The sequence below is a fragment of the Lethenteron reissneri genome, chromosome 29 (genome assembly GCF_015708825.2).
Source record: "Lethenteron reissneri isolate LAM-NWPU_2019-01 chromosome 29, ASM1570882v1, whole genome shotgun sequence".
Taxonomy (NCBI): domain Eukaryota; kingdom Metazoa; phylum Chordata; class Hyperoartia; order Petromyzontiformes; family Petromyzontidae; genus Lethenteron; species Lethenteron reissneri.
In genome coordinates, this window is record NC_083807.1 from 12198608 (window position 1) to 12217027 (window position 18420).

Consider the following 18420-nt stretch of genomic DNA (forward strand, 5'->3'; position numbering starts at 1 on the left):
ACGAAGCCCCGCCCACACACACAGAGCCCCGCCCCCACACACGAAGCTCCGCCCCCACACACGAAGCTCCGCCCCCACACACGCAGCCCCGCCCACACACACAGAGCCCCGCCCACACACACGAAGCTCCGCCCCCACACACAGAGCCCCGCCCACACACTCAGAGCCCCGCCCCTACACGAAGCTCCGCCCCCACACACGCAGCCCCGCCCCCACACACAGAGCCCCGCCCACACACACAGAGCCCCGCCCACACACACGAAGCTCCGCCCCCACACACAGAGCCCCGCCCCCACACACAGAGCCCCGCCCACACACACGAAGCTCCGCCCCCACACACGAAGCTCCGCCCACACACACGAAGCTCCGCACCCACACACGAAGCCCCGCCCCTACACACGAAGCCCCGCCCACACGAAGCCCCGCCACACACACGAAGCCCCGCCCCCACACACACGAAGCCCCGCCCCCACACACAGAGCCCCGCCCACACGAAGCCCCGCCCACACACGAAGCCCCGCCCACACACACACGAAGCCCCGCCCACACACACGAAGCCCCGCCCCCACACACAGAGCCCCGCCCCCACACACAGAGCCCCGCCCACACACACGAAGCCCCGCCCACACACACGAAGCCCCGCCCCCACACACAGAGCCCCGCCCCCACACACAGAGCCCCGCCCACACACACGAAGCCCCGCCCCCACACGCGAAGCCCCGCCCCCACACACACGAAGCCCCGCCCCCACACACAGAGCCCCGCCCCCACACACGAAGCCCCGCCCACACACGAAGCCCCGCCACACACACACACGAAGCCCCGCCCCCACACACGAAGCCCCGCCCCCACACACACGAAGCCCCGCCCCCACACACAGAGCCCCGCCCCCACACACGAAGCCCCGCCCACACACGAAGCCCCGCCCACACACACACACGAAGCCCCGCCCACACACACGAAGCCCCGCCCCCACACAGAGCCCCGCCCCCACACACAGAGCCCCGTCCACACACACGAAGCCCCGCCCACACACACGAAGCCCCGCCCCCACACACAGAGCCCCGCCCCCACACACAGAGCCCCGCCCACACACACGAAGCCCCGCCCACACACACGAAGCTTCGCTCGCCGCAATCCGCCCTGAGGGCACCGCTCCTTCTAAAAAAATGGCGGCGTCTCGCTGAGTGTCGCGCGGCATTGTGGGTATCGTCGCCCGCCCCGGCTGTGCGCCCCCACGGCGGCGGCGGCGGCAGCAGCAGCAGTCGCCCTCTCGACCGCCGTCACGACGCCGCCGCCTCTCGCCTGCAAAGTTACTCGGCCTGCCCTGAGTTTAGCCCATTCGTTGCATGTTCTAACGTAGTTTTGAAATCTAAAGTTACATCGTCAGGCCGTGTTATTGATAACGAGTACGAGGCGGCGTGGGGTGACGGGGGGTTGGGGTTGGGGTTTACGTTGCGGCGTATTGTGGTAATTGCGGCCGCTGGCAAGAGCGTGCAGCCATGGGGAAGGGAGACGAGGTGGTGAGGATAGCGAAGAAGCTGGACAAGATGGTGTCAAAGAAGAGCACGGTGCGTAGAGCGAGCGAGCGGACGTTCTTGATGTCGTGTGCGTCTCTTCCCGCCCTTCACGCGCGCGTACGAACGAGCAGCGAGCGGCGTTGGCCCCTCAACGCCGCCGTCGTTTTCCCGCCTTTGGGTGGCAGCGCCGCTCTCCTCACACTCCGCGTCTCCTTCTCCTCCTCCTCGTCTTCTTCGTCGTCGTCTTCTTCGTGCGGCTGATGCAGCTGCAGAGCAACGCACTACAGCGTGACAACTCAGGCGGTCAAGCCCGAGAGAGATGAGCGCGCCAGGAGGCAGTGGAGCTGTATCGCTGTTGACTAACACCCCCCCCACCAGCCGCTCTTACCCCCCACCAACCCTCCCCACCAACCCCCCCCACCAGCCCCCCCACCAGCCGCTCTTACCCCCCACCAACCCCCCCCACCACCAGTCCCCCCCACCAGCCCCCCCCCACCAACCCCTCTTACCCCCCACCAGCCCCCCCCACCAACCCCTCTTACCCCCCACCAGCCCCCCCCCACCAACCCCTCTTACCCCCCACCACCCCCCCCCCCCACCAGCCGCTCTTACCCCCCACCAACCCCCCCCCATCAACCCCCCCCCACCAACCCCTCTTACCCCCCACCAGCCCCCCCCACCAGCCCCCCCCCACCAACCCCTCTTACCCCCCACCAGCCCCCCCACCAACCCCTCTTACCCCCCACCAGCCCCCCCACCAACCCCCCCCCCACCAACCCCTCTTACCCCCCACCTGCCCCCCCCCAACCCCTCTTACCCCCCACCAACCCCCCCACCAACCCCTCTTACCCCCCTCTTACCCCCCACCAGCCCCCCCCCATCAACCCCTCTTACCCCCCACCAGCCCCCCCACCAGCCCCCCCACCAACCCCTTTTACCCCCCACCAGGCCCCCACCAACCCATCTTACCCCCCACCAGTTCCCCCCCCACCAACCCCTTTTAGCCCCCACCAGCCCCCCCCCCACCAACCCCTTTAACCCCCCACCAGACCCCCCCCCCCACCAACCCCTCTTACCCCCCACCAGCCCCCCCCACCAACCCATCTTACCCCCCACCAGCCCCCCCCCCCCACCAACCCCTTTAACCCCCCACCAGACCCCCCCCCACCAACCCCTTTAACCCCCCACCAGACCCCCCCCCCCCACCAACCCCTCTTACCCCCCACCAGCCCCTCCACCAGCCCCCCACCAGCCCCCCCCCCCCACCAACCCCTTTTACCCCCCACCAGCCCCCCCCACCAACCCCTTTAACCCCCCCCACCAACCCCTCTTACCCCCCACCAGCCCCCCCTACCAACCCCTCTTACCCCCCCACCAGCCCCCCCCCCCACCAGCCGCCCCCCCCCCCCACCAGCCCCCCCCCACCAACCCCTTACCCCCCACCAGCCCCCCCACCAACCCCCCCACCATCCCCTGTTACCCCCCACCAGCCCCCCCACCCATCCCCTCTTACCCCCCACCAACCCCGATTGTCCCCCACGCTACCTCGCCCCTCAAGCCAGTGGTTCTCACCCCCCCCACAACCCCCCCCACAACCCCCCCCCACAACCCCCCCACGACCCCCCACCCCCCACGACCCCCCACCCCCCACGACCCCCCACCCCGCGCTCCACATTCCCCACTACGGATATGCGGGGCCGCCGGTTGGCTCGCGCGCTAATTGGTCGAAGCCCGCCACGCTCGGCCAATGAGCGCGCCGATGTCGGGGGTAGAGGGGGAGGGGCTTCCCCCCAATGTCTCGAAAATTCGTCGGCGCGCTTTGTCGAGGCGATGCTTTCATGTGTTCACTGTTGCGCCTGCTCCGGACTTTATTGCCTGAGCCTTTTATTTTTAGATAATTTTTTTGTATACATGGTAACGCGTTAATCATATGCGCTGCCATTGCTCGATAGAGCGCGTTACGTTTTGTAAATCGCGACGCCCGTTGAACGTTACGATGGTGGAAAGTGGCAGGACGCGCGCGTTGCCAAATTTGGAACCCGTCTTGCGGAACGCGCGAGTGTGCCAGCGGCGCATGCGCACTGGTGTCCAATGCGTTGTATTTGACGCACACCCCTCCCCCCCAAACTATGAATAGATCGGTGCACATCGCGAAATATCAGCACAGAGTAACGTGATTATTGTCAAATATATTTTACGCGTTGCACAGCTCAAGCGCTGTGAAGTTATACAATGCCATGTTATTTGCCAGTATTAATTGCCATCGCTTGATTGTATTTCGTTTTACACTCAATTTAATAAGCATTTGTCACGCAAATGTTCAGCCCTCTGTTAAATCTACAGCTGGATGAAGTCTCGTCGAGTTTTTTACACCATTGGAACCTCATTTGCCAGTAAAAAATATGATAATTGGTTTTTTAACCTTCCATCTGGCAACAAAACTGACACCTTTTTTTGCAAGGAGTCATGTTTGCATAGACCACAATACCTGCAGTCATAATGCAAACAAAAAACACAACTCTGATAATGTGCACTGTCCTTGAAGTTGATTGGTCCACACCCGAGACAGCTTTCTTTAGAGCCTAGTCTCACATGGTGTTGGACCAGATGACGCCAAAAGGCGCACAAGGACAGTGCATACATTATCAGAGTTGTGTTTTTTGTTTGCATTCCGACCGCAGGTATTGTGGTCAATGCAAACATGACTCCTTGTAAAAAAAAGGTGTCAGTTTTGTTGCCAGATTAAAGGGTAAAAAAACAATTATACCTTGGGATAATGTTAAGTGCAATCTCGGAGTTTGTGTTCCACCATAATGCATTGTTTTAATTTTTTATGAAGGCCTCTGTGGGAGCTTTGGTTTTCACTAAATCCAGTACATTTCCATAATCTCAAAAAAGTCGAGCAAAATGGATTTTGAAATGTATCTTTTCTATAATTTATTGATTTTTGTGTTCCATCCTAAAACGATCTTAATTCAATTAACATTGCTCACATGGCTGGTTTGTCTCTAAGATGCCCATTTGTTGTCCAGTGATATTTGTGAACAGCTTGTGTAAATTTACGATAGCAAACAAATGGGTCTTTCGATTGAAATATCGTTATCGTCTTTTGAAATTGAAGCATGCGCCATCATTTCAGGACTATGTATGTTGAACTTCTTTCGCACTGTACGTAACCAACCGTGCTGATCTGAGGTGCAAAAAATGAGAGTTTTTTGCGTCTGTAAACATTTAGTGAAAAGGTAAACTAATTTTGATTCAACACCTGGTCTCCTTAACGATGTCCACAGTTGTCCTAGTGAAACATCGTCATCCCCAAATAATTTTTCTCCCTCCAGTACGTGGGATTTGGGATTTTTTTTTATTACTGAACAGATCTGTATTCATTTTGCTATTTTATTAAAAATAGGTTTCTATCTCATGGTTGCATCATGCTAAAAGTTATAATGAGTGATTTATAAAGTTACATTGCTTTTTTTGCTGCTTTCGTGCTCCCATGCTCTTGAAATTCAGTCACTTTTGTTTTCTGATTCTCAATTTAATGTTTTTATAGAGGTCTGCATTCGTTATTTTGGTTGTAATTTTCAGCAGTTTTCTCGTCTCGTTTTTCACCATGTTTTTTGTAATTTCAGATATATTTTTTTACACCGTCCCTAACTTTTATTGCATTGTCCATTATAATTGTGTATCAAGGAATGTGGCTGATACCTAGTACTGTATTATTAAGTATTAGGCATGAGATACAAATGTTGGTACAGGATCTGTTTCAAGGTCAATTGAATCAGCAAATGTCACTTTTTACTCTTCATAATGTTTTAAAATACTTCATTTTCAGTTGTTAGTCCATAATTTGTGTTAAGGCACTTCTTAATGGGCAATGTATCAATGTTTTATTTAAGGGTCTAAGTGACCCTTAAAACTTTTTGTTGTAATGGGGGGTGATATTTACTTTCTTAGTCCTGAGTCATTGGTGGAAATGTGATGTTCCTGTGATGAGCAACCAGTGTTGTCTCGTCTATAACAACTGCTTTTCGATAAACACTCTGTGGTGGAGTTTACATATTTATTTCTGAGTTTGCGAATCCCAGATGATTGATATGACTCAACCACGACAAGCATTGAATCTTTTTTTTTTCGAAAGCATTGAATCGTTAGATTTTTTAAAAAGAACCGTTATGCCCCCACCATTTTATAGATATATCCTAGTCCATATAATACAATTTAAATTGAAAGGTTCGCTTGTCAAATTTGATGGGAAGGCATCTGATGTATGCAGCATATTTATTGATGTTGCATGCTTTGAATGCAGGCAGGAGCATTGGATCTTTTAAAGGAATTGAAGTCCATCCCGATGACCCTTGACGTATTACAGGTAAGCCACAGGTTCACTTATGGATGCATGCACGAACCTTGTTAAATCCCTGTGTTTCGATTCATGAGACACGTATTGAATGTAACAAAAAATGTGGTCTCAAACGTTTTGTCACGCGTTGTATGTCTCAATGTCTGCCTCTTGTATCCTCAACTCTGTTGTCGTATCCTCAAATCTTGTAACTCAATTTTAAGCCACTTCCCAATGTCGTATCGACTGAAAACTTGGTATATGTATGTCATACTGACAGTACTATATTCTATCATTAACAAATACAAAAATATTTATATTTTTACGCAATCTTTTTTTATATGTGATGTTTCGGCTTGGGTCTAATTGTCCACGCTCAACCCACGTTGGCTGTAAATCACCACAGTCCCTTACGTTATGGCAAGCTTCGGGGCCACTTTCTGGAGTCGTGGAGTTCTGCCATTACTCGTATGGTACATTTTATTAAAGCGTGTTTAAAAAAAAGAATTTTTAAATGTTACTTATCTCTTGTTTGTACGGGATTTCATTTTGACCGTCTCTTCTGCCTTGTAACGTTAGTCTCTCGTACTTGTTCTGTCTTGTTGGTATTGTCTGTATGGTCTCATTTGTTATGTCTAGTTTGTAGTGTGTCGAGTCTTTCTTGTTCATTTTGGCTGCTATCCTAATTGCATAAAATGTTCATAAATCTAAAAATATATCGTTATATGCAGTATTCAATGCACGTATTCTGGGCTAAGGATCATGAATTGATGTTTCAATTGATGGCAGAAAATTGTTCCCTGCACTAAAGATCATAAAGACTTGTGCAGTTTAGAATGTGTGTTAACTCTAAAGTGATCTTATATTCAAATGTTCGTAGTGTTATTTTATTGTACTGTGTATGGTAAGCAACTATTCCTGTAGTATGATAACATTTCTTACAGGAATTAGTCTTTGCTATTTCAATCCCAAGAAAACCGGTTGTTGCAGCAACAATAAGCACCTCATTGAAATTGTGAAAGACGTTTAATATCTACATATGTTGATTTTTCTCAGCTGGTGGATATTTTACATTCCCATGCTGTTCAGTTTGAAATATTAATAGGTAATGAATAGAAAACATATATTATGCAGTGGAGCTTTTACAATTTTCTAATGGTTGAACTTTTCTTGTTGACAGTCAACGAGGATCGGGATGTCTGTAAACGCTGTCCGAAAGCAGAGCTCCGATGACGAGGTAACATCTCTGGCCAAGTCACTCATCAAGTCCTGGAAGAAGTTGCTTGGTGAGATTCTGCCACTCTTGGTTGGTATCTCTGTCACCTTTGAAAAAGGCAGCGTCTATAATGTAATCAAACACTAATGGACTGTTTGCAGTTAGGCCTCGGCAATGTAAGGTAAAAGTGTAAAAACAACGAGCCTACCTTTACCCTACCCTTTACCTTACCACAATACGATCACTCTACCCTACCTTTTACCCTTTAGCAGGTAAGGTAAAAGTGTAAAAACAACGAGCCTACCTTGTACCCTACCCTTTACCCTTACCCCTTGGCATGTCTACACCTTTACCTTTACCCTTTTACCCGGTAAAAAGGGTACAATTACCCTTACCTTGCCGAGGCCTATTTGCAGTGGTGCACAATTACCAGCAAGATGATGATACATATCATAACATAAACAGGCTAACATTTTTGACAGTGTCCCTTATTCAAAGGGAAGGCAGTGTTTGACTCGACATTGTTTGAGATTGAATTTTACATGGCAGTGCCTTACAAACGTTTTCATTTATCACGAACAATTTAGCATTGCCATTCATAAAAAAGGCTTCCCATATTAACCTCAAAGTTACGCAACTGCATAAATGTAACATTATCCCTGCAGTTGCATATATTTATTTTTATCCCTGTAGCTGCTCTACTGAACTGTGGTAGTACAAGACTTAGTGGCCCAAACCTGAACTTTTTGCAGTGCCAAGTGAGATCTCCAACTTGTAATATTTGCACTCTCTCTACTCTGAAGGAGGGCCATAGGCCAAGATGTTAGTATTTTTATATTTTACTGTTATTCTATTTAATATTTATATAGCGCCCTTTCCAGGCAACATGAATAATGAACGTGCTGATATATAATTTGTATTTCATTGTAGCCTGATTTTGTAGATACTCTCACGTGTTTAAGCCACGCATGAAGTATTTTTATTGCATATTGCTACTTGAACCATATGTTTTGGGAAGGTTGAATATGATAGTGGTAAATATGTCCAGCATTGTGCCAGTATTGCTGAGACGTTCATTATTCCATTGGTGCAGCTTCCTGTTAATTTCTGCTGGTAATTCATCCAGTCTGATAAAAAAATGTGTTACAGATCTTGTGATATCTTTTCGTTGAGTCACTGTGTCTTGAAAAAATCCAAATTCTCAACTTTAAAATACCAACAAGTGAACTGCTTTTTGTGTTTAGTTTGTTGACCTTCCCCCACACCACTGATTACACTGTGTAACAACATTTTTTTGTCCCTGGGTAGTAAGTGTTATTTCTGAATTGCTTATGCCTCAAAATGGCTGTTATTCCCCACAAACTTTGCTTTTGTGACCAGGACAGTGATATTTTGAAATTTACCTATTTTTAATGAGAAAACGTGTGCATTTGTGTCATTCCTTCCCTTAAGGTCCTGGTCACAAAACAAAGTTTGTGGGGAATTCATATTCTTTGGGTCTTTCGGTAAAGCCACGTAGATAGATAAAAATAATAGCTATAAAATAATAAAATAAATAAAAATTAAGTGAATAAAAAAAACATCACGACGTTTCGATTGCAACACGAGCAATCGTCATCAGGAGAAAAACAAGGGGGAAAGCTGCTGAGGCAGGCTGTTTAAAGGTTTGTAATGTGTGTAGCCCAAGGGTCATAAACGAAGTGGGTGGGGCTAGTGATGTTAAAGCGAGAAATGTGCATGTCAATGTAAGATCGGAGAGCTACCTCCACGACCAGGGCACCGAGGTAGCCATTGTATTGTGAGAGATTAGCATGTCAATGTAAGATCGCAGCGCCGCCGCCACATCGAGGACACGAGCGACGGTGGCTGCGTTAGTGTGAATCTGTTCATGCAAAATCAGAGAGTCGAAAATAACTGCTAACATCGGAAGGTAGGATGGAAACATCACAGCCAGTTATGACTTAAACTAGTTAATAACATCCTTCCAATGATTGCTCAGTTTGTATCCATCTTCTCGGTTGAAATTGTGTCTGTCTATATATGTGGATGGCTTCATGAATGAATCTTTGTTGATAGCCAGTGGGTTTGCAGAGTACCTTCGTCTTGGAGAAATCAATTTCGTGTGAGCCCACCGCGTTAAAACAATGATCAGCCACGGCCGAGGTATTGGTCCTACCGTGGTTCAGATCTGCCTTGTGTTCACGAACACTGTCCGAGACATGTCACTTAGTTTCCCCAATGTAACTACTGCCGCAGACACAGCTTAGTTTGTAGACGCCGGGGTATTGCATGTCAGGAATCACATCCCTCACAGATGGGATCAGATCACGAATTTTATGTACCGTGTTGAATTGAACCTGGGTCTTGTGTTTGCTCATTATTTTGGAAATCTTTTTGGTGACCCCTGCTATGTATGGCAAGGTGATGGTTTTGATTGGGTCCTCAGATGGTTCTTTCCCAACGGTTGGGGTGATAGCTTTACGGATTATGTAGTCTGAATATCCATTCATCTTGAGGGCTTGGTGTACGTGCTCCAGTTCACTGGCTAGGTGGTGATGGTCGGAAATACATCAAGATCTATGGTGTAGAGTTTTGATGAGGGAATTATTCTGGGATGGATGGTGGTGGGAGTCAGGTTTTAGGTAGGCATCCATACGGGTGACTTCCTATAGACAGTGTCCCATTGAGCCATCTGGTCTCTTTCGAATTAAACATCCAAGAATGGTAACTTGCCATCCTTTTCCACCTCCATGGTGAATTTGATGGCTGGGTGTATGGAATTGATGCGGTTGAAGAATTGGCCCAGCGCTGGTAGGCCATGTGGCCAGATGAAGAACACGTCATCTACGTATCTCTTCCACAAGGACGGACGTAGAGTGGATGCCTCGATGGCATCTGTCTCAAATTTTTCCATTAAAACATTGGCTACAACTGGAGATAAGGGAGAACCTATTGGAGTACCTTCAACTTGTTTGTCGAATGTTCCATTCCAGGTGAAGTAAGTGTTGGTGAGGCAGTGTCTAACCAGGGCTGGTACATCAGCATTCAGTCCTTGTTGGACCAAATCTTCAATGATTGCAATTGTGTCAGGCACAGGAACTTTGGTAAACAAAGTTACTACATCGAAACTAACGAGCAAATCACCGGGAGATAGTGAGATGTCCTTAATTAACGATACCAAGTGAGCTGAGTAAAGTACAGCTGTGGTGGTCTTACCAGTGAATGGTTGTAAGGTCTCAGACATAAATCGGGCTAGTTTGTCGGTGGGTGAGTCAATGGTGGAGACGATAGGACGAAGCGGTGTACCTTCTTTGTGGATTTTTGGTAGGCCAGACAATCTGGGTTGTCTGGCAGCAGAGGGTTTTAAGGAAAACCGCTTGGTTTGTTCGATACATTTTTATTATATTTTTTTCTATCTACCGTGACTTTACCAAAAGACCCAAATAATATGAATTCCTACAGTCACGAAAGCTTTAAGTCAAGATTTGTGAGGAATAATAGCCATTTTCTATACTTCATAGGCATAAGCAATTAAAAAATAACACTAACTACCCAGGGACAAAATCGTGTTATCATGGTTGGCTACGTATGGTGCGAAAAAAGTTCAACATGCGTACATACAAGCGGTAAAAATTTCTATTTTCATCAGTACAGTTTAATTAGGTGTTGTAAAATATGGATTGCAGTAGTCTTCTCTGGTTAAAATAAAGGATATACATTTTAAGGATCCTATTACTGGTAGGAACCACCTGGTTCCACCAGCCCACAGGGGATTATTGTGTCCGTCCGTCGTGCATCTAAAAATGGGATGGGTGGGGCTGGGTGGAGAGGGGAGAGTGGGGAGGGGCTGGGTGAGGAGGGGAGGGGCTGGGTGGGGCTGGGTGGGGGGTGGAGGGGTGGGGCTAGGTGGGGAGGGGCTGGTCACCCCATGGTGCCCTTATTAAACTCAACGTTTAACCTACTCACGCCAGCTTGTGCCCACCCTCACAGTCGGGCATATTTGCGGAATACACCACGCCGCCGTTGACCCTGGCCATTGACCGAGCAACCCAACGTTCCTACCAGCTCCCTCCGCAGGAATGTGTTTAGTTGACCATGTGGTAGACGTATCAGTGTTATTATTAACAACGTCATAGCAGTTCATTTGGATACCCAGTGCTAGTTCTGCAACAGGTGTCCCTTATTGACAGTGCCATGTAGTTCTGTTTCAATGAAGCATTTACATTCATGGTGATCGTTTAATGTACAATATCACCTGCCCAATGCATAACTTGGGAAGATGTAACTATTGCAATAGGGATGCCTATGAGTTTGAAAGCACATGAGAGATATTGAATGTTGATGGGAGGGATGTCACAATCGGTTTGGGAAATTGTAGCAGGAATGTGGTACTGCTCTTTTAAAAACTGTAAAGCTAAAGCGTGTTTTTTTTTTTTACTTCAGATGGTGCAGATGGAGCCAAGTCAGGTGAAAAGGACAAAGGCCTCAGTACAACACCTCCACCGTCCTCCCAAGACTCAATGGATGGTGAAGAGGAGAGGTGAGCGAGCAACACGATAACGTCATTGTCAGCATTGGGGATGTAACAATTCACCACCTCACCCGATGATTCAGTGAATTTGCATGGCTCGGCCACTTTTAGTTGCAGTCTCATGTTCTGTCACCTTTGCTATGTATCGTTAGCCTACGTGTATATTCACATCATATTCGTAATTCTTAAATTATTGATTGTTACCCACATGGTTCAATGGCAATAGTGTGAGTAAAAATAGATTTTAATTTATCATTAGTTTTATCCTTAAGAGAAATACCTACTTAAACAACCTGTCTGAAAGGTAGTAATCATGGGTGTAATGATGCGTCTGTACATCGATTGATATTAATTATTAAGCTCACGAGACATGCATCGAAACGCACGTTAGAATCAATAGTTGAGATTAATATGTGTTGTATACAATTGACACCTCCAGCCATTAGATGCCACTTAATTTACATCAATGTCGAACAATTGATTATTGTGAGGTGGCAGGGTGGCCCAGAGGTTAGAGGTCAGAGTGCTGAGCTGGCAGAATGACTTTATCCCCTTGTGAGAGTAAACATACATTTTTTTTGTTATAAAAAATGTTAACAAAATGAATCGCTGCCCTGTTACGCAAACATAGATTTACCAGCGAAGGGGGGAGGGGAATAAACTAGTAGACATTTAACAATTTCCCCCCAACGATTGATTAATTGTCTTGATTGGGGATCACAATTTTATTCAAGAACATTTCTAAGGTTTTGGTTTGCGAGTGCTTTGCATCAATGTCCACTGAATCATGTGTCTTTTTTAGTCTTCAAAATATAAGCAAATGGTGTTTGAAGTAAATTTGTCTTATCTAGAATCTGATCCATATGATGATTATGGTTGATGGTAATTAAGTAAATTATCAATCCATCTTTGCTTGTGGTTGGTTTGCCTTGACAATCTTTTTGTTTAACATTCGTTCACAATTTGTATACCTGTGATAATACGTTAATGGGTTTCATTTTTTAAATGAGTGGTGTCCCCTTTAAAAAAACAGAGTAACACGTGGATCAGGTAAATGCAAATCCGATACATCATAGAAAAGTTAAGTGAAATTGGGCAGGATACATGAAGATGATGGCTAATGAAAAGGGACTTGCAGCCAGGGACATTATCGTGCCAGAGAGAATGTCCAGCACTGAGATGGAGTAATGAGATTAGAGATGGATTGTGGCTTCGCAGGACTGGAGAGTGATGATGACTGGAGGATGCCCTTTGTACCGGAGTGGATAGAACATCACTGAAGATAACAACCAAATAATTAGCATATTAAAACCGATTCTTTGGCACATGATTCGATTGCATGCATCTGAAATTTAGTTGATTTTAGTCACTGAATTGATTGTGACACACAACGTAGGTATAAAAAAAAAGTTATTTTCTCCCTACGTGACTTTACTGAAAGAAACAAAGAGTATGGATTATTGCAGTCACGAAAGCTTCAAATCAAGATTAAAAAAATAAATGTTTAGAGCAGTTCAGCATATGATGTTTTCATATACACTGTTAGAGTCTATCTGCACCAATAATTGACTAAAATTTGACAATTATCTTTCTAATGAAAAGTGGTTCTTTGGAAAAAGGTAGTATCCATGATAACATTAGTCCTATTACCATATTTGTCAAGACAAATTGATATGGTATGCACTTTAAATATCTCCAGCTATGAAGTGAATTATTGGATCTGTAGTGAAATGAACACCCTTTGTCGTGGTGGTAATACACCACCGCGCAGACTCTTGCGAGTGTTTTTAAATGCAATGTTGAACTGTAAGTAATGTACCATTTCACGTTGAGTTCCGGCAGTGGAGTGTGCAAGTCTGAGTCCGGGAAGTCACCCGGCACGCCTGTCGCTACGTGCTTCCCACGCGCACCTATCACGGGCGACTCCGTGCGCATGAAGTGTCGCGAGTTGATCTCAGCTGCTCTCAAGACCAATGGTAAACAGGGGCATGGGAGTGCATGGATTGTCTATGCGAGTGTACTTGCCGATTACTCCAAAGATTATGGGCAAGGGGGACCTGATCGTATGTTAACCCCAACCATCGTGGCGGCACACTGCCTCGTGTTCTTATTTGTTCCAGCAACAACTCCGTTCGTATCCTCTAGCCTGTAAGAATTGTGTTTATCCAGCTGTTGTAGAATGTGTTTGTGTAGTGTTTATAATTGCTATCACTTTTCATCGTGACAATATTTTGGTGCATTTCTCAGTCCATGCCGAGCTTATCACACATTGTAATTCTGACTAATCTTTTGTCACTACTACGGAAGATGGAATCTCATTCACTGCCAATCACAAGAATCACGTCAGCTTTTTGTTTTGTTTTTGATCATAAGGCAACGAGTTTCTCTTACAGATACTGACTTGTTTTCTTGCCTTTTTCTAGATGACTATAACATTTTTGGAACAGATTGTGAAGAAGTGTCAGCACAAATAGAAGAATATATCCTTTGTATTTCAAGTTACGCACTTAATCACACACTTGATTAACTTTAATTCCATCCGAAGCATTACACTAAGACCTATTGGATATGTAATTAACTACCATTAATGTTTGCAATATATTGAGATTTTTCGTTTACACGGGACGTTTGTGACTGAACAGCCCAGGTAAATTCTTTGACACCATGCACTCATCTTCCAAGAGATGAAGAACACAGACATGAAGTACAAAAATCGTGTCAGGAGCCGAATCAGCAACCTCAAGGATGTCAAAAACCCCGAGCTCCGCAAGAACGTCCTCTGTGGCAACATCACGCCGGAAAAAATTGCCAGGATGACAGCAGAGGTGCAGCTCCTCGCAGCCACCAGAGGGCGCTGTGGCTCTTGGTCCTCATTTTAAGCTTGAATGGAAAAGTAGAATTTTTAGATACTAAATGTGAAATACATTTCCAGAATTTTTGTTGAAAGCCCTGGGTGTGGTTGGTGGAGAGCTATTACATTCTTTGTTGAGATGAACTGATTCTATACTGAGGTTGTGTCAGCAGTGTAGTAGTGTATTAGTGCAAAAGACCGATGGAGATGACGGGGAAGAGTTTTTGTAAACACACAAACACAGAATGTTATCGAATGACAAGGCCATTCAACCCATTGTTGCTTGCTCCAACCAGAGCTAAAAAGCCAGATCAGCAAGACTTGTCTTTCCCATCCCCCTCAACTCCACAGTGGGTGCAAAATTGAGGCATAGGCAATGAATGGTGAATAGGAGTCACATCCAGGTGTTCCTAAAATGTAACCTAATGCAGCTCGTCAGGAAATATGATATGGATTTACCATGTCAATGCATTTCGTTTAGTGTCTAGAATGTTAAAACGACTTTCAGAAATATAATGAAGCAATGCTTAATAATTAAAATGTAAACTATTCCACATGTGTAAGCCCGATCTATTCAACTGGTGGAATAACAGTAATGTGAGATCAGTATTTTGTTATTAGAATCAACATTCGCAGTGAAATTGGGTAATTGAAAGCATTGGTGTAAAATAAAATAGTGCCTGTTGTATGTAGTGAAGAAACACGTGAACACCGATATCTTTTTTTAGATGTTTATTTTACCAGGTAAGGCTTAGATATAGAGCTGTTTTTCAGAAGTGACCTGGCCACAAATGATAGCTCAGAAAAGTGGCTTATGTGGAAAGTTATAGCAGCCAAATATTCGAACGCATATTTCTAAATGTGGAAGGAAAAACCGGAGGGCCTGGAGAAAACTCCACGTGACAACGGGAAGAGAATATGTAAACTCCAAATATACAGGCGTCAGGGTGGGGATCGAACCCACAAGCTCCTGTATACCAGGCATCTCGCCACTGTGGCGGCCCATACAATACTGCCCGGTCTGCGGTACTTCGCATATAAGTAAATTACACAGTTTGTAGGGCAAATGTAAACTGTCGTTTTGACTGGTACCCAACCATGCTCTGCGCGGAGTCTTGGCGCCTACGTCAAACTGCTTTTCCTCCGCTGTTGCAGGAGATGGCGAGCGACGAGCTCAAGGAGATCAGGAAGGCAATGACGAAGGAGGCTATCCGTGAGCACCAGATGGCCAAGACCGGCGGCACCGTGTCCGACCTGTTCAGCTGTGGCAAATGCAAGAAGAAGAACACCACCTACACGCAGGCGAGTGTCCCAGGAGGACTCCCACCGCTCCAGCTCTGTGGAGCATCAACTGCTCAGAATGAACTGCAAGATTAACACACACGTAACAGACTAATCGAGATAACAGTTGTCTCTGGATGACGCTTGGTGTGGTAGTGAAGCAGGTGAGGTCCGTGGATTGTGTTTAGGTCATATGAGACACCCACATGCAGAGCTCCCAAGGTGCACTCTAGCAAGTAGGTTGTGGAAGGCTATTTGTGTGGTGTCTGGTATCTCTTGGTTTGGCTTCACCATGAGCAAAACTGTTTTGTGCTACAAGTTGACCAAACATCCCAAACAAGGGGGGACCCTCTGGGAAGTATTCTTGTGACTCAGGTTTTCCTGGGTAAAGAACGTATTCTGTATTTTTATCACTCAGCATTCACCTGTTAAACTAATTTGATTGTGGGATTTAATTTGATCGGTTTTAAATAATGTTTGGACTGTAGGGGGAGTGCTATTATTGCATATCCCGGTTTATACCAAGGATGCATTCCTGAAAGCCAGAACGTAAATCGAAAGGAGTTTAATCGAAACAAAGAGATAGGATGGCGGAGAGTAACGTGGTACAGAACCTTAACAGGATGCTCAGTAACCCATTGCGCATTTATACTGTACCACCATCGTTCTGAAAAGTCGGTATATATTATAGATATATTCAGATATATCACCTTGTCTATTTTACTAGAAATATCACGTGTGGTTTATCACGTAAAAAATGTTTACGCTTGTATAAACAATCGCCATAAATACGGTATGTGGGGTAAAACATATGAATATGTATACGTGAGAGATTACGGTAGTCAGGAACGCCAACGCTTGGGCACCATCCAGCGCATGAATGTGGATCTTCGTGGTAAAGTTCATAAATCTTGAGTACGTTATGGCGAGGTACCACAGTGCTTAAAACGGGATTGGATATTGATAAGTTTAGTACGTTATAGCGAAAGTACGTAAAACAGGAGGGCGACTATCGGGGTATTACTGTATTTGCCAAATGTCATTTCACGTAGCTTAGATTGTACATCTTGTTTCAACCTCGTGTGGGTCACAGGTGGTCATCTGTGGGAGGAGCTGGTACAAGTGGTCCCAAATGTTTTAAGGCACAAATATGGATGCTCATGTTCTTATAAAGGGAACAGATTGGCTGCATATTGCTATTTCAGGACACTTCACATGTTTTCACAACAATTGCAAAACCCCTACACTGATCACTCCAAAAATTTACCACCGAGCTTATTTATACCATTATTCCGATAATATCTTTTTAATGGACAAGGGTAAAGAAATATATTTGTTTTATAAAACTAATAAAGCAATGTTGCATGATAGCATGCATAACAGCCCAAGCTAATATTTACCCCGATTTACCTGTTGTGTTTTGTCCATGCACACATTTCGATGTACTGTTGAATCCCCTATGAAAATTGTATTTGGAGTTTGTTTACGTAATCATTACTATGTTGTCAGCAGCAGTAATCACTTTGAAGTGCCACCATCATCGTAATCTTTGACCGATCACGTCATGTTTAAATGTGTGACATGTATATCTCACTCATTTTACCTACGTCTCTCCAGGTTCAAACGCGAAGTGCTGATGAGCCTATGACCACTTTCGTCCTCTGCAATGAGTGTGGAAACCGATGGAAGGTAAGGGGGAGTCGCATTCATATCTGCAATAGATGGCATGGCCGTCTTCTTCCAGACCAAACCCTTGCCAATTTTCAACGCCCATCTCGCAGTCACTGCACAAGTATTGGTGGAAATGCTTCAGTTTTCACACATATATCTGATGGTGCAAACACTGTGCTTTTGTTTTCAGTTCTGCTAATTCCCGATGGCCACGTGGGAGGAGAAAAATCACTGCCAACGGAAATTTGAGCAACAAAATTGGCATTTTCCAACGATCCAACATGTTGATGATGCACTGGAGAAATCCATCCTGTATCACACGTCTAAAAGCCAAGGCTTAGTTATCATGGTTTAATTTTTTATATGTAATGAGCTGTTAAAAAACACAACTGATATTGGTTTTTAAATACAGTAATGTGACTAGCATTTTTTTGTTTAGTACCTGAAATAAAGCTTTTAACTGTTAACAGTTCCTACTGGTTTGGTTTTTGTCTTGAAAAAATATATTTCAATGTATATTGTTACCTTAGTAGTTTTTATAAACATTTCATTACAATTCAGAAGTAGTGCCGTATTTTTTTGTGCATTTTTTTGTAAATTTTTTTGTATGGAAAACTCATTTCCAATGAACACATTACCAACTACCTATTTCAGTGATGCTATTTGTAAGATGTATAAACATTCATTTTTTGCCTTGGAAAATTTAAGTAGGTCAGCATATTTTTAAGCAAAGGCTTAAAATGGGTACGTAAAGGAGGAGTCTATAGAGGAAAATATATCGTCATGAATGCTTAATAAATGTTCAACATTCTTAAGCAAAGGCATTTGTTCATGGGATGTCAGATTTTAGAGTTTCTGTGTATCTTTCCTAAACATTTGCCTTTTGGAAGATTGACTCTTTATCAGTGTGGTTTCCTTTTATCAGTGCAAACCACTGCGTATGGATGCAACCTCCATTTTTCACGTTAATGTTCGTGCCAAAGCATGGGGCCCCCCAAAGTGCAGGGC

At 45.5% G+C, this 18420-nt stretch overlaps 1 protein-coding gene across 2 annotated transcripts; it reads left to right on the forward strand.

Moving 5' to 3' along the window:
* Positions 1 to 1144: 1144 nt before the first annotated feature.
* On the forward strand, positions 1145 to 17884 carry LOC133349257 (transcription elongation factor A protein 1-like). 2 transcript variants are annotated; one of them, XM_061562603.1, is made up of 10 exons: positions 1145 to 1571; positions 5830 to 5892; positions 7043 to 7148; positions 11522 to 11618; positions 13452 to 13585; positions 14033 to 14089; positions 14280 to 14434; positions 15616 to 15762; positions 17359 to 17430; positions 17603 to 17884. In XM_061562603.1, the coding sequence occupies exons 1-10, from the start codon at positions 1503 to 1505 to the stop codon at positions 17609 to 17611; spliced, it is 909 nt and encodes a 302-aa protein (XP_061418587.1). In that variant the 5' UTR covers positions 1145 to 1502; the 3' UTR covers positions 17612 to 17884. The 2 variants fall into 2 exon arrangements, with proteins under 2 accessions (XP_061418587.1, XP_061418586.1); XM_061562602.1 differs by having other exon boundaries at positions 1147 to 1571; positions 13443 to 13585.
* Positions 17885 to 18420: the final 536 nt, after the last annotated feature.